The sequence below is a fragment of the Clupea harengus genome, chromosome 22 (assembly GCF_900700415.2).
Source record: "Clupea harengus chromosome 22, Ch_v2.0.2, whole genome shotgun sequence".
Classification (NCBI taxonomy): Eukaryota; Metazoa; Chordata; class Actinopteri; order Clupeiformes; family Clupeidae; genus Clupea; species Clupea harengus.
This window is the reverse complement of record NC_045173.1, coordinates 13842151-13864684: the sequence shown is the minus strand read 5'-3', so window position 1 is coordinate 13864684 and position 22534 is coordinate 13842151. Positions and strand designations below refer to the sequence as shown.

General features: G+C 45.6%; 1 protein-coding gene across 6 annotated transcripts in view; it reads left to right on the top strand.

The window, feature by feature from the left end:
- Positions 1 to 12729, top strand: part of epb41l3b (erythrocyte membrane protein band 4.1-like 3b) — a 39732-nt gene extending 27003 nt beyond the window's left edge. Inside the window, exons 17-23 of one of the 6 annotated variants that reach the window (XM_031560450.2) lie at positions 367 to 555; positions 1119 to 1187; positions 7413 to 7583; positions 7860 to 7958; positions 9155 to 9235; positions 10254 to 10372; positions 12663 to 12729. In XM_031560450.2, coding sequence (XP_031416310.1) covers positions 367 to 555; positions 1119 to 1187; positions 7413 to 7583; positions 7860 to 7958; positions 9155 to 9235; positions 10254 to 10367 — 723 coding nt within the window. In that variant the 3' untranslated portion in view covers positions 10368 to 10372; positions 12663 to 12729. Of the gene's footprint in view, positions 1 to 366; positions 556 to 1118; positions 1188 to 1333; positions 1382 to 7412; positions 7584 to 7859; positions 7959 to 9154; positions 9236 to 10253; positions 10373 to 10528; positions 11334 to 12662 lie in introns of those variants that run through there. The other 5 variants (XM_042703109.1, XM_031560451.2, XM_031560453.2 and 2 more) reach the window with 5 other exon arrangements.
- The last annotated feature ends 9805 nt before the right edge of the window (positions 12730 to 22534 follow it).

The following is a 22534-nucleotide window of genomic DNA, read 5'->3' as shown; positions in this document are numbered from 1 at the left end:
ACTGGTGTGACTTGTGGGTGATGGACTGACCTCTTTGCATGGTGTTGTTGCACTATTGCCATTTAACCCACCTGACACCAAAAGAGTTCAAGATGGATCATCAAATCAAATATAATATAATATAGAATACATTTTTCCATCCATGCTGCATAGTAATATATATTACTCGGTATGATATATATATATATATATATATATATGTAGTAGTTACTTACCTCTTAATTAATACATAATGTTGCACGATGCAATGGCAGAACATGTATCACAAGTCAACCAAACTTGTTAAGTATGACGTAGGGCATAGTCATCCTGAAGCTGTTTTCCCGCCTCCCTCCTCACTGTCCTGTGTTGTGGTTGGTCGGTCAGGAGACTGACATGCCTGAGGAGGTACTGAGGCGGCAGACCAACATGAGCGAGCTGAAGCGCTCGTTTCTGGAAGCTTCCACACTCCGCCCCGGCCAGACAGAGTGGGAGCGTCGCATGTCTTCCTCGCCCGTCTCCGCCCATCGCCATAGCAACCCGTCCACCACCAAGCCCCCCCTGCCCCTACAGGAAGTAAGCGTTGTTGGGCATGGGTAACATCCTGGTGTGTTTCGGTGGATGGAGTTTGCCTGAACTGTATGCTGGGATGCCTCTGCTGGGCCCACGCACCACATTTGCCCCCATTCACCCCTACTTACCCCCGACAGGCTAGCAGGGCATCTTTAGCTGCCCCATACAGACAGCAGGCCAGCCCAGGAATGGGTTGTGTGTGTGTGTGTGTGTGTGTGTGTGTGTGTGTGTGTGCTGACATGAACAGTGATATGGGTGTGTCTGGAGGCATGTTGTGTGCTTTACTGAGGTGCCCCAGACTGTCCATACCGAGACTCCCCTCTGAATGGGCTGATCTGTTCTCCTCTTGTGAGTTGGCGAGGTTATATATAAAAAAAATGTATTTAGCATTTTTCTATTTTTTAGTTTTTGTTGCTTCTTCGCCTTTTGGAGACATGATTTGTTTTGAAAGCACCATTAACTCCTCACCCATCCCCACAATGGTTTTATGAAAGCCCTTTGTGTTCACCATCTCCATTAGTGGTCGCTCTCTCTCATTGTTTCTTTTTTCTCTCTCTCTTCTGCAGATGGCAGAAGATGACAAAGACACACCTGCCAATGACTCAGAGGACAAGCAGCAAGAGAGCCCAGTAGAGGTACAAAAAGCAACACGCAAACACACACACACACACACACATCTGTGGACAACTGTACAGTGAAATTGCATGACTTGCTGTTTTGTCAGTGTGTTTGTATGTACTAGTGTTTTCACCTGACATGTAAGCATTGTTTTTGTGCAAAGGTTGAGGACCATCCTGAAATAGATTGCATCTAATCTCGACCTTTCCCCTTCAGGTGGTAGCAAAGGTGAACACCTTATATAATTTTTCAGGGTGTTTACACAACAGTGACCGACCGTACATCTATCATCTGTGTATTTCTCTTCATGTCCGTGTGTTGTCTGTAATACGGAGGGCTGTGATATAAAGACACTCCCCCATCATTTAGACTCCCATCTCTCCCCACTCTCTCCCTCTGCCTTCCCATCCCACACTATGAGATAAACACCCATAAACAGCAGCACAGTGTTTCTCAGGGTTTATTTAAAGGGACCCAGAATAGGCCAGCTCAACATTATTCATCTCTACTCAACTCCATTCAACTCCACTCCACACCTACTCAGTATTAGGCCTCTCTCTATCTGTCTATCTCTTTCAATCTACAATGTTTCTCAGGGTTTATTTATAGGGATCCCGAATAGGTCAGCTCAACTCAACTCAACTCAACTCCACTCAGCTTCTCCTGAGTCATCATGAGTTTTATAGGAACTACTGTCAGAGCTGGTGTGTGTGTGTGTGTGTGTGTATGTGTGTGTGTGTGTGTGTTTATGTATTTATGTATGTGATCTGGTGTGTCTATATAGGGGTTTCTGTCAGCTAGAAAGGGCCTGTAAACAGTCTGGTGTGCATCAGTCATTAATCCGCTTAGCTTTATCTGTTATTTCCTCTGATGGTATCTGCCCCTGACAATAGACAAGAGACAAAAAGTTCCCCCTGTCATTGCTTAGGAGCAAATTACTGCCCCACAGGGTGGTGTTTTACCCCTGAGCCATGCCAATGTCTCTGAAACTGCAGAGGGTCACTGAACTGAACAACCCTGTGCTATGTCTGTTAATGCAAATGGAACAGTCTCTCTAGGAAAATGTGGTTTGTGTTCTACATGTAGGAGCCGTCTCGGGGATTGCAGGCTCTAGCGCCCCCTGTGGGTGTGGAGGAGGTGGGTAGGTGTGTGGAGCAGAGTGAAGTGGGGGGGCCAGACCCCCGCTCTGACTGGGAGCGTGCTCTCAGAGATGCCTACTCTGAAACCCCCCAGTTCATCTGCACCCTCACCAGCTATGTGGAGGAGGAGAGCTCTGAGCAAGTGGCAGGATGTTCACCGTCGCAGTGTCCCGTGGAGCCTTCGGTTGGAGCTGTCACCTTGGGAACAGGGATGGTGCACGCTCAGTGGGATACATGGAAGATTTACGCACTGGCAGACCTCCCAGAGATCCTTCCGGAAGACTGGAGCAATGAACGAGGGAGCGCTGAGGGCGAGAGCGAGCGAAGTGAAAGAGAGAAAGAGACTGGGAGAAAAGAGATGCGCTCAGAAAGAGCCATGTTCATCACCCCCATAGAAGTAGAATCTATCTCCAAAAGACAGATCCAGACCGTACTAGAGGTCCCTGAAAAGAAGTGTTTTCTAAGTGCAGATTATAGCGAGCGAGAACGCACAACTGAGACTGTAACTATGGCGGGAGAGATACCAGAAGAGAGACACACAACTGAGGCTTTAACTATGGTGGGAGAGGGACACACAGCTGAGACTGTAACTATAGTGGGAGAGGGACTGGGAGAGGGACAGAGGGTTAACACTGATTCCTCCACTCAGGAGGAGGTAGACTGTAACACAAACACAGACTGCACTCTGTCAGAGGAGGAGTTGAGCTTCAGGAGGAACTTCTGTTCCACTCTCACTGACGAGTTCCAGATGCCGTCCGACTCCGGTGCGGATTCGACTCAGGCCTGGCTCGGTTCTGGCAGATACGCATTCTGGTCAGAGACGGTCACCGATGAAGACACGGGCTACAGATCTGAGACCTACACACCTTACTCAGAGGAGGGTCAGCACACACGAGAAGCTTTCAGTGTGAGTGATGGAGAAATGGCCTTTGTGCAAGGACTGTACCCTGCAGATATGGAGGAAGAGGTTAGCTGTTTGGTGTCTGCCCATAATGCCTTTCTTCAGGTTGAGACCCAGGAAGAGAACGCAGAGAAGAGCTACATGGGGTCTGGTTCTGCGTGGACTGCCTCTGAGCTCTTCCCTCCCCCGGACCGGTATGTCCAAAACCAAGAGGAGGGGATGTGGGATTTGTCATGGTCAGCCCAGGAAGAGGCTGAAGACATCACAGCAACTTGGTCCGATTCAAGTGAGACGTCAGCTGAGGTTTCCCCTCTGATCTCTGAGGTTCCCCAAGGCTTCAGGAGGCCTGTGGAGGTAAGAGCGTCCAGAGTGGATGATGAGGAGGAGGAGGAGGAGGAAGAGGAGGATTTTACAGAGAGGCGTCTTCATGAGGGGCCAGAGGTCAGCGAGTTGGAGCATGCTCAGTACAGCCTGCAATCCAGCATCGTCAACGCTCACTATGTCACAAAAGCCTTTCCAGCGCTCCGTGTGGTGGTATGATATCATCTCCAAAACAAACAAATAAACAAACAGCATTGGTAACCCTTATAACTACACCACCTGCTGCCTCCACAACTGTTCCTGCACCCCCACTCCCACCCCCACCCCCTCCATTCCCACCATCTGGTGCACCTCCCTCACTGCTGTAACCCCCTAATGGACGTAAGGAATACCCTTCCCTTTAACACTGTCTAAATGTTTAGAATAAAAGGAGACCGCTGCTGTCATGGACGGTGTAGATGACGCTGCCGTCATGGACGGTGTATATGACGCTTGCATTAGTGACAGACCAGTAAAGTAGTGAAAAATGGAAGCAATAGTTGACCAGAGGAAGAGGTACATGAGTGGAGATTTTCACTTCTTTTTCAATTCTATTCAGTTCTTTTTTTAACTTTTTTTTGGATCAGGACCAAGTCTGTTCCAGAGGTAGTAGTTATCAGTGCTGTTAGGCATGTCCCAGCAGGCAGAGGTGTACCTCTGATCATGGGGGTTCACCTTCTCTCTTCAAGCACTCTCCCATGGCTGAGCTCATGAAGGCAGATGGGGGGGGGGGGTTCTATAGATCAGTGAAAGAAAAGAAAGCTTCAGTGTTTTCCCTTTCAGTTTTGCTGTTTTGTTCATTGGTGTCTTTCTATTTCTCTTGATTCTTTTTTCATTTATACTTCTTTCATTTTTGTCTCCCTTTTTCCCTCTCTTTCTTTGTCTGTTTCTGTGGTCTCTTTCACTAGTGTTTCACAAATGGTTTCTGCTGTGGTCTGTTAGCATGTGCAGGCAGGCAGAGCTGAAAGCGTCTAGTGTAGCCTATGGGTTTAAGTGTGTGTGTGTCTGTGTCTGTGTGTTTGTGTGTGCAAACACTCTATTCAACCTCCAGGCTGTTTGTAGTGTTGTGGGAGGAACTGGACTAGTACCAAAAAGCATTGATTTTATAACTGGGTATGTGAACTTTGAATGAACTGAAGTCTTTCTGATATACACTCCAGACCCTTAATTCAGCCCTGAAAAATCACTTCCTTTAGAGGCCTCTATTTTTCCTCTCTAACTTCCTTTAGAGGCCTCTGGCATGGCTGCTGTTCTTTTTCCTCTCTAACTTACCTGCGCTACTTCTCATTACTGCCATTGCCACTCAAGTGGATGTGAGTTGTTGTTTTTGTTGTTGTATAGCCTAACTGGTGATATCTCTGCTGTGTGTGTGTTTGTGTGTGGCCTCGTGAATTTGTGTATTGTGTTTAAATATGTGTGTGGGCGTTCAAGAGTTTGTGCGTGTGTGTGTGTGTGTGTGTGTGTGTGTGTGTGTGTGTGTGTGTGTGTGTGTGTGTGTGTGTGTGTGGCCTTATACATTTGTGTATTGTGTTTAAACGCGTGTGCGCCTTCATGGATTTGTGTGTGTGTGTGTGTGTGTGTGTGTGCATGTGTGTGTCAGTCTAAAATGTCCTACACAGGGTGTCCTGCTCCGTGCCGTTCCATTCTGAGTTTTGAGGGCGAATCATGGGGTCACCTGCAGGTGCTGGAGTCATCTTTAAACTCCTCACATCACTACAGCACCCTTTTTCATGACCTCTTAGTACATGTTTTAAACACCTCTAACTGAATCTATTAAGTGTTTATTAACAGTTTATCAACTTGGAACAGTTTCCCTTTGTTTAGCATCACATACCACTGGACCTGGATCACACTTCTGACAAGAGCCAGTTTGTTCATTTCTTGCAAACCAAAACTAAATTTCTATGCTTTTTAACTAAGTAATTTATCTCTTGCCAAAGCTCTTTTCACACTCATTGTGTTACTTCTTAGTCTAGCATTTGCTTGGTGTGTGTTCCTTTGCTATGGTGCAATTGTTGTGCAAAGGGTGTCTTTTGTGTGATGTTTAATTTCTGAACTGTAATATAACATCATAGGCTCTTGAGGGGAAAAGGGAGACCGTGAGAAAGAGAGATGAAGGTGATTTCTCATGACCTCTATCTCTTATAGAGCACAGAGCTCACAGAGCAGGACGCGGAAGAAGCCGGAATGAGCCTTAAAGAGGAAGACTCCCCACCATTTTATGAGACCCTGCTGGAGCAGGAGCCAGGGGCCACAGTGATTGCCCCCTCCACGTTTGAGTGCCCTGTTGTGGCTACACGGGAGGAGGCCTCCCCCTGTGCCCTGATCTCAACTGTTGAAGAAGCCCAAGGTCAAGTAGCAGAGGTGGAGGCCCAAGAGAAAGTGCCGCCAGTTGAGGAGGAGCCCATGGAGACCAATACCCAAGAGAAGGTTGAGGAGGCGGTTGAAGAAGAAAAGTATGTGGAAACGGTCACTGAAGACTCATCCCAAGATCTGTTTGGAGATACAGAAACGCAGCAGATTGACTCAGGCATTTCTGTGGACACCACAAAGCTCAAGACCCTGTCCTGTGACCCAGATGAGGGAATACGAGTCCAAGAACCCCTTAAAGAGACAGCGCCTGCTTTGGAGAAGCTTGAGAAGGAGTCTGAGAGAGACGTTAGCCCTGTGGAGCAGGGCTCTGCCCAGGTAGATCCCTCACCTGAGGGCCTTGCAGGGGATCACTCACCTGAGCAAGACGTCATGGGAGAGAACAGCACCTCTGGAGCCATGGACCTGGAGGAGGAGGAGGACAAGATGGAGGAAGGGGATCAAGGCCATATAGATGAGCTTCCTGCCCAGCCTCTAAAGGAAGCACAGAGTAGAGAGTCAGAGGAGCATGATGCTAAAGAAGTCGACTTAGCTGTCCTGACACCAGAGGAGAAGAAGCCAGCCGGAGAGAAGCAGGAAGTGATTCAAGAAGAGCAGCGGGAAGTGAAAGAGGGCAAACAGGAAGTAGAGCCTCACAGTGAGGTAACCCAGCTCTGATGGTTGTTACAGGGTGAATAACCTCACTCCTGAGTGCTGTGTGCCTGGCACCTGCCGTTGACTAATACCAGACGTCGTAGAGCCTCTCCTGTCGCTTTCACTCTCTTTCTCTTTCTCGCACTCTTGTTTATTCTCTGTTTGTTTCAGTCATTTATAAAAATCACAGTTTTCTTTCAGGGAAGCATTCACAATTTTGCATGGGCCCAACACAAATGACAATCATATCACCTGCTGGCATGATGATGTTTGAAATGGAATCGAATGATGAATCTAATTTTTCTTTTCACCAAGTGGAGACCAAAATTATATCGCATCCCGTGTGTCACTTCCTCAGAATTCCTTTTTCCATTATAGGTTGTGTCACGGAGACCAGTCCTGTTGATTGAGTTCTGTCTAAATGTGTGTTCTGATGCATGTGTGTCCTGATGCATGTGTGTGTGCATTTGCTGCATGACCTTCACAGGAGGCTTGTGGCATGGGATTCTCATTTAGACATTCAGTGTCTCTATTTTAAAATTGTACTTTTATCTATTCTTCATTTTGAACTAAAGAAACATGAGATGACAGTTCCTTCACTATTACAGTTTGGTGTATGGTGATGATATAATTCTGATTGATTAAGATAAGCCCATCATTTTTTCCAGTCACCTCTGGATGGTGCTGTATTTGTGTATGACAGGAACAAATGCAGTTGTGGCATATGCAGGGTGATTGAGTAATGTGTAGTGCAGGAGTGGAGTAGTTTTGGATGCAGGCATCGCAGGAAGAGCTCGGAGTCGTGCGTTGAGCTGACACCTGTTCTGTCCTGTGTGCAGGATGCAGAGGGAGGGGAGGCTGCAGCCGAGGAGCCGGAGGAGGAGCAAGAGGAGGAGTCAGAGGAGGGATCAGAGGAGGCACAAGGGGAGGAGCCGAAGGAGGAGCCAGGGACCAAAGAGTTGCCAGTCGTTCACACAGAGACCAAGACCATCACATACGAGTCAGCAGAGGTGTGTGTGTGTGTGTGTGTGTGTGTGTGTGTGTGTGTGTGTGTGTGTGTGTGTGTGAGAGTGTGTGTGTGTGTGTGTGTGTGTGTGTGTGTGTGTGTTTCTTGTCATGAGCTTAGGAGGGATGTGTTCATGTTCGTGAGTGTGTGTGTGTGTCTGTGTCTGTCTGTTGTTAGGGGTCTGAGTGTGTGCTTATATACTCATGTATGCTTATTATTACTTCATGTGTGGTCTTTTGTGTGTGTGTGTGTGTGTGTGTGTGTGGATTGTTGCTCTTAGGGGGACACAGATGCTGACGCGGACCCTGGTGTGCTGATGAGCGCACAGACCATCACCTCGGAATCAACCAGCACTACAATGACCACGCACATCACTAAGGTCAGGGGTCAGCATGGCTCTGTCCACATTGTCGCCTGTCCCACAGGAAGTTAGCCAATCAGAAAGGGATTAGTGAGTCACATGAGTGGTGGCGAAGCATGTGAGAAGCATGTGACTCCCACATGAGCTGGAAATGCAGAACAGGACTCACCCACAGTTCAAAATGTTTAGGTTTTCTTGTACACAAGTTACATTTTAATCAATCGGTTAATGCTTTAGTGAAATCAGTCACAAACATTTCTTATCCTACATAAAAACAAAAACATAAAAACACATAAAAACTTTACAGGACTAGAATGACTGCATCTTTGTCATGACTGAGTAGACTCATCTTGGAGGCCTCTGATAAGTCATTGGTGTTGTCTCTTGCTGGAAGTCATTTTTCTGGCCTGGTGTAGCGGTGACCGTGTGGCTCATGGGCCTTAACATTAGAGTTTAACATTTAGAGTTCATGGCGCCAGGGCCTCTAAAGCAGCGGGCCATGAAACCAGAGGAAGCCAAACAGACCCATAAGACTGAGGAACCAGAACCAAGTGGCCCCTTATGTACCAGAACCTTTCCCGCCTGCATACCTCCCTGTCCACCAGGGGTTTCGACTCACTGGGCCAGTTCATTATTCTCATTTATTGTCAGTTCTTTACTTGGATATTAAAATGCGTTCTTGGCTACTCTGACATACTTTTGAGTGTCAAGGAAGTACGCAAGGGTGCCAATCATCGGGAGTTTACAGTGGGTTAAAAATATATAGAGAAATTGTCAGGCCTAAAAAGACAAGCCATGCAGTTACAGATACAAATATGCCAGTCATACAGTAGTAAACCCTCACCCCTGAGGTCATCTGACATACCCATATGTTACATAGAAAAGAACTGCTTATGATGTGTTTTAGATCAGTCTGGTCTTCTTCTATCGGTGAGTTCAGGTGGTTGTGATCTGGTCAGATATTGGTGTCCTGCACTAAGAGACCTGTTTCACTCCTGCAGTCAGTCGCCCAAACGTTCTCCTCTTCCACTTGCCAGGGAGTGATTATACAGGAGGACAATATGGCAGATCTCACAGCTGCTTTTGCCCTGGGTCATTCTCAAACAAACAGGCGCTCAGCGCTTGTCAGTTTTGGCAGTGTTTCACCTCATGGCATCTGTGGTGGAAGGGAGGTGTCAGTTCCAGGGTTGACAATCTGCCTCTTGCCCTCGCAGACGGTAAAGGGAGGCATCTCTGAGACCAGGATTGAGAAGCGCATCGTCATCTCCGGAGACACCGACATCGATCACGACCAGGTGTGCACCAGAAGAGTGTGTGAAGCAGACTGTAAATGAGTCGCTCTGGAATAGTTCCAGTGGTTTCTAAAACAGTGAATAATTGAATGCGCACCTTGACAATGCTGCACAGTACGCTTTGAAACAGAACTAATGTCGTTTTGTTGAAGGGATCACATACAGATCTGACCCTAAGTAACTGAATATCTGTCCCATATTCTTCAAAAAGACTTATTTTTAAAAGTAGAAGTATTGTCTTTCTTGAAAGTTCAGTTTGATGTGGTGGTTTAGTTGCTTCTCATCAATTACAAACCCATTTGGTAGTTAATGACACAAAACGAGTATCCCTTTTTGTTTGTAGGTTTTTGTTACTGGTCACTAAAACTGAAACTCACTGCACCAAGAACTCTAACACTTGGCCACGGCAGTGGAGATACCGATTAACCTGGCATTAATGCCGCTGGATGTCTTAGAAACTCCCAGCACCATCACACACTGCTCCAGATAAACCTCCATCAGTAGATACAGAATCAGCACATGACTGCTCCTGTTACATGTGTTTAACTCCTCTCCTCCTCTTCCTCCTCCTCCTCTTTCTTCTCTTTCTGATCATCTCACACCTCTTGTGTTCTGCTCTCATTTCATTTCTTCTTTTGTCTTCTCTTATTCTGCATCTCTACATCTTCATCTACCATGTGTGTCCTCTCTCTCTCTCTCTCTCTCTCTCTCTCTCTCTCTCTCTCTCTCTCTCTCTCTCTCTCTCTCTGTCTCTCTATTTGTCCTTCTCATTTATTTTTGTACTCCTCTTTCTCACTTGCCTTCCCTTTCTGTCTTTTGCTTTATTTCTCTGTCTTCCTCTGTGCCATTCTCATCTCTCTTGTCATTGTTCCTGTTCTCTCCCGTTCTCCCTCCTCCTCCTCCTCCTCCTCCTCCTCCTCATCATCCTTCCCACCCTCTGCTGAACATCCTCTCCTGTGTCCTCCCTTTGCTCTCTGCTCCCCACCCCCCGGTGGCCTGCTGTGGTATTGCGCCCGGCCAGGCTCTGGCTCAGGCCATCAAAGAGGCGAAGGAGCAGCACCCCGACATGTCAGTCACTAAGGTAGTGGTGCATAAGGAGACGGAGATCTCCTCGCCGGAGGAGGTAGCCCAGTGACCCAGGTAAGGGCCTGCCAACGCTACCGCATGCCCCCTGCCCTCAGTGTCTCTTCGCGCCGGGCTGGCGCAGTGCCCGGCTGGCTGGCATGGCTTGGCTCAGCTCAGCTTCAAGGTGGCGCCCATGCTGAAACCCTCATCTCATGTCCTCTCATTTTTCAGTCTCCATTTACACCTGATGGGAAAATACGATCTGTGTCTGGACAGCTTATCGCAACGAGGAAATCAAAGTGTGGGTGTGTGTACAGATATGAGGGGTGTAATTGGATACGGTACTCGTGACTGGAATGTGGTTGGATCTGCCAAACCACTGCTAGAGGAAGTCTGTCCCATGGTGGGTTTGGAGGTCAGGCGGAACATAGTAAACATAGTATGCATAGTAAACATAGTATGCATAGTATGCAGACTGTTTGTAGTAACAACTCTGTGTGGTCAGGTGTAAATGGTCACGTGTGTTAAGATGCTACCTCATCCAGACTCTAATGTCCTGGCACAGATCCCATGCTAAATCAGGGTGTAAATGGGGCCTTTAGTATGGCTTAGGCTCTGTTCCAGCTTCATCACTAACCAAAAGAGAGACTGGCCTCCTCTCTCACTCTCACTCTCACTCTCTCCGTCTCAGAGTGGAGAGTCTCAGTGTGTTGCCTGTTCATATCTGACTTGCTCTCCCACACTGGCCCATCAAGCTCTAACTAACTCCGGCATTCCTGAGGTTCTAAAGCTGGCTGCTGGTTCTAGAACACTGGGGGAAATAAATGTCACTGTAACCTCACTGGTGGACTTAACAAAATGTTAAGCCGTCGTATCGGTAGAAATGTAACGCATCACATAAGCACATGTCCGCACCATAGTAAGAGAACACAGTTCAGCTGCACAGACACGTATATGTTTGCACACATAAGGAGACAGACACATAAACACGCACGCACTCACTTACGCATACACACACACACACACACAAACATACACATATGCACGCATGCACTCGCTTACGCATATACACACACGCACACACAAACATACACATATGCACGCATGCACTCTCTTACGCACATACACACACAAACACACACACACACACACACACACACACTGTTCTGCACATGAACATTTGTATTGTGGAAAGACTCCGCTCTAGTGTGTCTCTGAAGCGGGACCAGTGTGCTTGTTGAGCTCTTCCTCTCAGTGGGGGCGTTCTGAGCTGGAGCACAAAGCTCCTCATAAAAGCACAACAGCCCTGAATGGCATTAGCTGAGAGTGGAAAACATGACTTAATCACTTTCACAAACTCTCAAAGTCCTGTTACAAGGAAATGTGACAGATTCACACAAAACACACACACACACACACACACACACACACCCAGACACAGAACACTCGCTCACTGTGTTCTGTGGCATGTGTGTGTGTTGTTTCCCACTATCTGAGAGGTGAAGAGCTTGGTGTTGGGTTTGCTCATCTTTGTGGCATGGTTTCATTGGTCTGTCCAGTGTGGTGTACCTCCTATTTCAGTGTTTTCTTCACAGTGTTTTAATCAGGTTGGCATGGGAACAGGTCCTAACACTCCAGCTTGTTACCATGCTATGCTACTGCGAGGGACGTCTGCGTTACTGCCAAACCATCTCTCTGTTTACAAACATGAATAGCAAATTAGCACTTGGCAGTTATGGGTGTCTGCTCAAATTTGAGTTGTTAAATGTGTGTGTGTGTGTGTGTGTCTCTCTCTGTGAGTTTGTGCGTGTGTGTTTGAAGTGCTGTGATTGCCATGTGACACTTGACAGCGTGTGTCACATGAGCGCTGAAGGAGCGCTGACTGTTGAGTGTGTAGCTGCTTCTTTCAGTTTTATTTGCTGATTAGTTTCTTCTGTTTGGTCTGTTAACCTGAACTGTTTGTTTGGGATTTTTTGGGGTTTGGTTAGGTTTAGTTTGATTTCTCCTTTAACCTCTCTTATCTGTGCTGATTGGCGTTGATGTTGGTGCTCGATTGGTTAGTTTTGTGAGCATTGCTGTGAAGGGTGTGCGTGTGTGTGTGACATCTGATGGTGAACAGTGAGTGGATTGGAGTGGCATGACCAAAGATTCCAGTGTGCCGAGCGGCACCCTGTGATCTTTGGGCACAACTGTGCAAAGCCTCATGGAATATTTCCTCCTCATGTTCCTACTTTGTGGACTGCTTGCGGTGTTGGTGTGGACCTGTCCGCTACACTAACTGCGCCCCTGCTCAGCTCAACATGGCTACCAATCAAGTGACTGATCAGTCTCTCTTTCTCCTCTTCTCTCTTTCTCTCTCTCTCAGGAGGATTAAGGTCTCATCTCTCAGATGGTGATGTTCCTTTTCCACCATCACCACCGACCCCCCCCAATGAAACAGTGGACACACCCCACCCACCAACCTGCCCTTTGGCCTCCCGTGCCATGGCAATATGGCACTCGAATGAACTCTGTGGGCATGACAGCCAATCATCTATCTGACTGGCAACCAATCACACCAGGTCCTTGGTCTTGACCTTCTGCTGAAAGGGCCAATTATGTGTAAAGTCGTGCATGCCAACTAAGCATTTAGGCATCTTATAACGCTGCCAACACTTATCAACTGAAGCAGCTACAACCATGTACAACCAAAGGGGGAAAGGCTGTTCATTCAGCTGCCTTATCAAATCTCTGATTTTTTAAATTGGAAAAATTATTATTATTAATGTTATTGCCATACAGTACATTCAAATGATAATTGATGTAAGCTATTTATAAAGGAGCACTCCAGAGCAGAGATTCTGTGGGCATTGCGTGTTTGTGTTGCCACGGACACACAACAGCCTGTTGCCGTGCCAACAGAACTGCATTACCACAGGAAGAGTGCTCTGCACACTTGAGGGTTCTTGTGATCCAACGGAAGCATAGAACCTTACAGAAGAACGTGTACATAAACCATACACGTGTATCTCTAGCTTAAAAAAAAACAGATATTTCTATTTCGATCATGTATTTTTTGTTGTTGCTGTGATTTTGACTTTTATTCACTCTTTTTTGTCATTGTACCATTTCACCAGGTTCATTTATCATGTATGGGGCTATGAATTAAACAGACCACACAAATATGCACAAGCAAAACGCTTGAAAGGGCTGGCTTTGGCAATAATGTCGGCAGGTTCCCCTCCCTCTTCTATTATCTAATTATCTGATGGGATTGAGTCATTCCTAACAGTCATCCAGTCAGAATGTGGATACATTAACTGTCCTTGGTTTTCACTCTTGAGGTTTGAAGTCCAACATTCAGGTATGCTGTAAACTGAAACTGGATTCCTTGTATGTCTTCTTTCCAGTTAATTTCTGTACAACAGTAGTAGTTAGGACGCCACAGAGCGGGATTAGCTAGCTGACTGAATTTATACAAAGGTATTTGAACTTTTTTATGTTGGTCAAATGAGCTGTATGTGTTCCCAGTCCCTGACTGTGTCCTCACTACCATTCTCATGAGCAACAAGCTTACAGGCACACACACACACACACACACACACACACACACTAACACACACACACACAGGAGCTGAGATCAGACTCTGGACCGGATATTGGCCAGACGCACGCTAGAGTCAGCTGTCCAATGTTCTTATCTTGGTCATCATCTGTTCCGCTAGCCTCACTACCCCACCAACCTTTGCCCTAACTAAAACCTCACACCAAAAAAAAACCCACAATAATAGATATTTTCACAATCATGACATCTTTGTAGAGTGAAAAAGAGAATGGGAACAAAACAACAAAAAATAAAATGCCAAATGCATTTTTTGTGATTTGTGTTTTTATTTTTAAATAAAATGTTCATCAAATCACCCCATGTTAGTGTGAGTATTTTTTCCCCCAAAAGAGTGCAGTGTATTATAAGTTCTTGAAAGAAAGAGGATGAAACTGAAACTGTAACAGCTGTAACTGTAGTTTAGATACGCAGGCACTAGATGGCGATGTGTTACCACTTTGTGGTCGTTCTTGTATCCACTGTAATAATATGTCTCTCCGAGCCTAGCTCGTAGACCCACAAACTCGTGGTACACACACATTATAGAGGTCCCTTGTGGGACTCCAGTTAGCGTTTCTCTGATTGCGATTTGATCTTTAGTCATCTTGGCATTCCACCATGGGGTTCCACTTAGTGTAGAGAAAAGGTTTTACGAGTTATAGAAAAGGTGAATTTCACAATGAGTGATTGCATTGTCACAACGAGGGACGCATTTATTTATTTATTTGATTTTCGTAATTGACAGGAGATCATTTTATCCGTTAATGCGATACACAACCAGTTTCAGCTTGCGGTGGTCTCATTTTACGTTTAATAACAGCTCATAAGTCCGCGGCAGAGCCGAGGCCATCCTCCGCTAATCAGAACCGCATGTGCTATCCAAGATTGATCTATTCTTAACGTTTAACAGAGGAAGGGTTTGATCGCCTATAATTTGGGGTGAAACGGTTGTGTGGAAAAATGACGTCAGCGGCTGATGGAGCTGCAGATGCCCAACACAACGCGTCTGTTTTCCGCATCTACGACTACGCACCCTCCTGTTTCACAGAGCAGAGGGTGTAGCCTGCTGGGTCCTGGTGTGTGTGTTTGTGTTTGTGAAGGAATAGGTCCTCCTACATGAGCAAGCTTACACTCTTGATTGTGTTTATATGTATGCTGTTTGTCTGTTTGTGTTCCAATGTTCGTATTAAGTTGTGGGTGAGAGACTGATTATTTGTGTGTGTGCGTGGTATTGGGTGTCTACTTGTGTTAGTAGGCCTTCTTGGGGAAGTGCTTGTGTGCATCATGCTCTGTGTATGTGTGTTCATGCAGGCGTCTTACCCTGTGTGTGTGTGTGTGTGTGTGTGTGTGTGAGAAACAGACGGTTTCCATTACCAGGCGCTGGGCTCATTGAGTGCCAGACCACAAACCTCCTGTCTCCATCTTACCCCACCCTCTCTCTCCCTCCGTCTCTCTCTCTTTTTCTCTCCGTCTTTCTCTCTGTGTCTCCCCCTCCCTCCCTCTCTCTTTCTGTCTCTCTCCATTTGTCCAACTTCTCTCTCATTCTCTTTTTCAATCTCTGTCATCTTTTTTCAATCACCCTCATTCTCTTTCTTTCTTTCTTTCTCTCTCTCTCTCACTCATACTCTCTCTTTCTGAGACTAAATGGCACTCATCACTGGCTAGATGGGGAGAGGGGCCTACGGTTTGAAATGGTGACAGACACAGCGGGCTTTCTGAGAAAGACTGACAAAGAAGACTGTGTTTTTTTAACGACAACGAGGGTTGGAGAGAAATGGAGAGATAATGAAAAAGAACAGAATGAGAGAGGAAGTTAGAGGATGACTTAGGAAGACCAGAAGGAGACAGACAGAGAGTGAGTGAGGGTTGGTTCTTCAGTTCTTTAGTATGCGCGGTTCTGTCTGTACGTCTATGTTTACCCATTAAGGACATGCAGAAACCTTGGAGGCATGACAATGTTATTGGGACATTTCCGTGGCAATGGGCTGGCGGTTCCATGGCGCTGCCTCCGTGCCAGGGCAACTGTCTCCTTGTGGCCCTGGATGCGGTGTAAACACTGCCAGTTTTGAGTGCCGTCTCCAGAGATGCCTGACACTGGCTGGCACCGCAGGGCATTCTCTTACCGTTAGATGCCAGTATGTTAGTGGGATTCATTCAAGCAGAGAGAGAAAGAAAGGAAAAATTAAGTACAAAGTTGTCCTGGAAGAAAACTTGCTTCCTTTTGCTCTGACAATGTTCCCCAACTCTGAGGAGTGTTTTTTTCCAGCAGGACAATGCTCCATGCCACACAACCAGGCCAGTGAAGGTGTGGATGAAGGACCACCACATCAGGACCCTGTCATGGCTAGCCCAATCTCCAGACCTGAATACCATTAAAAACCTGTGGAATGTGATCAAGAGGAAGATGGAATGTCACAAGCCATCAAACAAAGCCGAGCTGCTTGAATTTTTGCACCAGGAGTAGTATAAAGTCACCCAAGGGCAATGTGAAAGAATGGTGGAGAGCATGCCAAGACACATGAAAGCTGTGATTTGTAAATCAAGGTTATTCCACCAAATATTGATTTCTAAATTCTTCCTAAGTTAAAACATTAGTATTGTGTTGTTTAAAAATGAATATGAGCTTGTTTTCTTTGCATTATTCGAGATCTGGAAACACTGCATCTTTTTTGTTATTTTGACTAGTTGTCATTTTTCTGCAAATAAATGCTCTAAATAACAATATTTGTATTTGAAATTTAGTAGAAATGTTGTCAGTAGTTTATAGAATAAAACAAAAATGTTAATTTTACTCAAACACATACCAATAAATAGTAAAACCAGAAAAACTGATAATTTTGAAGTGGTCTCTTAATCTTTTCCGCAGCTGTATATATATATATATATATATGTAAGTGTGTTTGTGTACCTATATGTATGTGTGTATGTATATATATATGTGTGAGTGTGTGTGTGTGTGTGTGTACGTATATGTATGTGTGTGTTTGTGTGTGTGTGTACGTATATATATATATATATATATATATATATGTGTGTGTATGTGTACATGTACAGTAAACCTGAAGTGCAGAATTAGGGAGACCAGACTCTGTGTGAAAAAGGGGACCCCGTCTGCTCCCACGCCGCCCCTTCGTCCGGAGAGAGAGAAGGAGAGATAGACACACACATTCAAACATGTACTTATGCATGCAGTCAGACTCGCACACATACGCACACACACACACACATACACACACAGATCTCTATAGAAAGAGACAGATAGACTTGCACACACACACACACACACACAGCTCTACAGAATGAGACAGACAGACTCAAACACATACGCGCACACACACACACACAGAGCTATACAGAATGAGACAGACAGACTCACACACATATACACACAGAGAGAGAACAAAGAGAGGTAGAGACACACACACACTCAAAACATGCAGACACATGTATGCAGTAACACAAACACAGAGGGACCCATGGAGAGAGGAAGATGCAAACACACGACCCTGAAGAGAGGGAGACAGACACACACACACTGCCCTTAGAGAAAGGGCGAGCCAGGAAAGAGATAAGATGTGTCCTGTGGGTGAGTGTGGGAGAGCAGACACACATTTGTCACACACACACACTGCTTTATTAAAGACATGAGGGAGGGAGGTAGACAGCACAGACTCCGTCTATGCTCACCCATTCCCCAGCCAAGAGGTGTGTGTGTCTGTGTGTGCGCGTGTGTGTTTATCTCTACTGACTCCTGAGCCAAGAGGTGATGAGGGTCGCACAGCCCCTGTGGTGGCAAGCTCAGGCCCAGACCTCCTGCCTGTGTGTGTGTGTTTGTGTGTGTGTTGGTGTATGTGTATGTATGTGTGCGTGTGTATGTATGTGTGTTTTCTGTGTGTTGGTGTATGTGTTTTTATGTGTGTCTGTTGACTTGTGTCGAGAGCTGTAGAACTCTTGAGTACGTGTGTGTGTGTATGTGGGGGGGGGGGGGGGGGTTCCAGACCAGGAGTGGGATTATTAGTTCTGACCTGCTGTGCTCATACTGACAGTTAGACTCTTTGTTTGAGCTCCTTATGTGTGTGTGTGTGTGGCCAGAGTGTGTGTGCGTATGTAAGCTATAGAGAGACTGTGTGTGTGTGTGTGTGTGTGTGTGTGTGTGAGTGAGTGATTTTAAAGACCATCTTTGAGCCAGGCCTGTCCTCCCCCTCTCTCTGTCTCTCTATCTCTCTCTCTCCTATGATGGAGGTTATCAATCCATCTCTCCGGCCCAGACCACAGGGAATCTGGACAGAGATGCTTATTATAGAGCCTGTGTGTCTCACTCACTCATGCACACACACACACACACACACACACACACACACACATATACACACACATACACACACACACACACGCACACACCTACACTTAGTCCTTGTCATGTCTTCGTCTGTTTCTGGCTCTTGTTTTCAATTTCAGTCTATTTCTCGTCTCCTTTCTCTCTCTCTTTCTCTCTCTCTCTCTCTCTCTCTCTATCACCCTTTCTCCTCCTTCTTTCTCCCCCTCCTTCCTTCTTTCTTTCTTTTTTTTCTCCTGTTCTCTCTCCGTCTTTCTCACTTTCTCCTATTCTCCTCTTGTCCTGCTCTTCCCCCTCCTCTCTCCCCCCACAGGGCCGTGTGTTGGAGCTCACAGATAACCATCTTATTATGGTTGGTAATCCTGCTGAATCGTGTCACACAAACACAGGGCTTATTCCATTTAACGCTTCAGAGCTGCCAAGACTCTAGTCCTGTACCTCCCCTCTCCCCTCACCCCTCACCCCTCTCCTGTACTCTCTACATCCCAGATGACCCGGCCCACAACTAATCCTGATTCCGTTCCCTTTGGGGGCAAGTGCCTCATGACGTCTGGATATTCTCAGTCTAAGAATCGCAACAGCCTGATAGGCAGATTACACATCAAAGGATGATGTACAGACCCATGACTCTCTTTTTTTTGTTTTGTTTCGTTTTTTTGTTTAGCACACACATAAAATAGAAAAATAGAACTGGGCCTCATTCGGGACAGATCCCCCCTCCTGTTCTGTTGCCTGCCTTATGTTTTGTCCACTGCAGGACAAATAAAGTAGGTCTAAGGGCTTTATAATGCACTGGACATTGTCAGTCTAAACACTGCAACAGCCTAACAGGCATCAGCAGGCTAAACATTGAAGGGTTCCTTGTTTAGCACAGAAGTGCATAGAATTGGCGTAGCTTTGCCATAGATTTCTTCCCATTTGCTATGCTCATTTCAAGCCACATATGGATCGCTGTCAGTGTCAATAAAGCAACAGTAAGGGGTTGCCATCTAAAGACAAAAACAACATCCCTTAATAAGCCTTTAAAGGCTCCCTGTGGTTGTCCCTGCTTCTTGTGGGGCCTGGATGGAGATGGAGATGGTGGTTCAGTGAATGGCTTAGTTCAGTGATGCAGAGAGAGTTGGAGAGGACATGGGAGTCGCAGAACATGGCTGAACAACAGCACTGGTTGGTGCATGCACTGAACTATTAAAGGTTTTAACTCTGAGCTAGAATATTAAGCTAAACTAACTCATTATTGACACTAACACTTGGTGTTGGTAGACCAGCACATTATCTGATTTGTTTGGCTCTCTCATTCTTTGTCTATCTTTTTTCTTTCCCTCTTTTTTGCCAGCAGAGGCTTCTGGATTTGCATCTATATATGGTATATAAAATTGTCACAGCATCATGAAGTCTATTTTTCTCCAGTCTGTGTCCTCTAGATGAGTGTTTTTGGTGGAGACGTGACGAGTTCAGGGGCCCTAGTTGCAGCAGTCTAGTCTAAGACTGTGCTGTAATGTTCAGGTGCACTTCTGGATTTCCCTCCTCAGTCACACGAGAGGCAAACACTCTCCAGTGATCAGCCGACTGTGACCCGGATCTGACCCGAACCCGGCCCGGGTCTGCCACGGGCCTCCCTCTGGGATCTGGGTCAGGCCATCTGACTGACCCTGGTGTGTGTGGGTGTGTGTGGGGGGGTGTAGAAATGTGCAGGAATGTGTCGGGTGCGTTTGAAGCACCCCCCACCCTCCCTACAGCTGTCCCTGTGAGGGAGGACAAACCTGATTAGACGTTCCCTAACACGGCCAATCAGGAGTCATTACATTACATGGGTTTCTGAGAAGAGAGGATCCCATCCTGCTCGTCTGAGCCCCGCACTAATCAACTCCAGACACAGCCACCACTCTCTTCCCTTCTCCTGTCTCCCCTCTTCTCTTGTCTTCTCTTCTCTTCTCTTTTCTTGTCTACCCGCATCTTCTCTTCTCTCCTCCTGTCTTCTCTTCTCTTCCTTCTTCTCATCTCATCCTTCTCTTAACCTCCTCCTGGGAACCATCCTTCTCTCATTCCAACCTCTCATCCCCTCCTCTTCTCTTCCCTTCTCTCTCTCTCTCTGTTCTCCTCTCATCCTCCATCCTCCTCTCCTTTCCCCTCATCCCCTTCCTTTCATCTTGACGTCTCTGACTGCCTTCTCTGTTTCTGCTCATATTTACTCCTCCCAGAATGCCTACTCTCCCTCCCTCTCCCTTTTTGTCTCAAATACACACATACATACACACACACACACACACACACACACTTACTCATTGACTTACACAGTAACACACACTGTGTGTGTGCATGTGTATTCGAATTATGAGTCTTGTGTGTGTGTTTGAATGCTTGTGCGTATGTTTGACTGCGTGTTTATATATGCGTGTGTGTGTGTGTGTGTGTGGTCTTGGGCTTATTTGTGTTAATAGTGGTTTGGCTTTATATATAACGGTAAATGTGAGTTTTGCTGTGTGTGTTAAACTGTATATCCTCAGACATGAGAACACATTGAGCTGCTGCAGTTTAGCTCTCTTTATCTTTATGTTCCAACAAGTAGAGTCGTTTGCTCTGGTCTGGTCAAGGCCTGAATTCAGGGTTTTTTCCTCAAGTCTTGGGAAGTAGCAATCACAGATTGACTGGAATGTTTTGCTCTCTGTTATGTAAGAGGTGCAGCTCTGCCTCAACAACATGGTTTTGGCACTTCAGCCACAGGCGCTTTGCTCCTGGCAGTCATGTTTTTCGTGTCAGCCCGTTGCTATTGCTATTGAGTCTCTATTTCGTCGGTATGTGTCTCAAATTAGTTTCGTTTATTTTAGTGAGGTAATCTGCTAATGTATTCTCTGTCTAGGCCCAAATAGCATTGCATCCTGTTTTGTGATTTGATTGTAGATTTGGTAGCCAGTGTTTGTAATAATTGTCTTTCAGTTTTAAGGAAATTTGTTGAAGCCAAATATGTTTTGATGATGATTTGGACCTGGTGTTGTGCCTCTAAAATGCTAGGTGGTGGTAGTGGAACAGGGTGGCTGAAGAACAGAGGGTGTTTCTCAGATCCTTCTTAATGCTACATCCTTTGTAAGATATCCCTGAAGACGAGCATAAACTTTTTGAGGTGTTTCCCAACGTCCTTAGCTAAAGTATTCCTTCTCTAGGAGATACTTTCATAAGGTTGGTCTGGACCACTCTTAGCTATACGTTTATAACTCAACACACCTTTCAGATTAAATAAACATTTAAGAGCCTACAAATGCTGTGTCCTTGTCTGGACATATGCATTGACTGTGGTGTAAAGATCAAGACATGTGATACATTACATTCTGTGCTGTAATGTTGCTGTAACAAAAAGCATCGGCATAAAATGAATTGGCTGTTATTTTAAATCCCTTGCGAATAAAAATCTTTAAATAACTTCTACAACCTTCCTTGTTTGGAAAGTTTTTTTTTATTTTGACTTGCATAGTACTTCTTGTTGATGTTCTTTCTAAGAGACACTGTAAATGGGAAATGAACCTCAGGTTGGTAGGCCAATAATTGGGTAAAACTTTACAATAAGGCTCCCCTTATAAAGGTTTATAAATGGTTTATAATTAGGTTATTAATTAGGTTGTAAACACTTTAGAGATCATTAATAAACCATTATAAACGAGTTATAACAGTTTTAATACATCGATGCGGGCTCACTATTTGGCAAGATCTCCATCTTCCTATACCAACCCACTGTCCATCTTTTAACTGGCTATACTAGCCCCTTGCACAGACTTGTACTCTTTATTCTGCACTCTCTCTTTGCACTATCCACACAAGCACAAGAACACTTTCCTACTGGCAGCTACACCTACACCGCCACTCCCTACCATTCTTGTATTTGTTACTACCCCACTCCTTTTGAACGTGTTCTACCTATGTGTATGTGGTGTCTGTGTGTCGCACAAGTTGTATAAGCTACTGGATGTCCTAAAATTTCCCTCAGGATTAATAAAGTATCCATCCATCCATCTATCCATCCAAGATCAAGTTACTGCTTACAACTCATTAATCTTATTAATGAGTTACTAACGTTTATAACTGGCAAAGGGAGTCTTATTGTAAAGTGTGAAACACATCACCATTTATTAATTAGTTACACACATTTGTAACTGGCAAAAGGGAGCCTTATTGTAAAGTGTGAAATACATCACCCTTTATTAATGAGTTACTACTATTTATAACTGGCAAAAGGGAGCCTTATTGTAAAGTGTGAAACACATCACCCTTTATTAACGAGTTACTACCATTTATAACTGGCAAAAGGGAGCCTTATTGTAAAGTG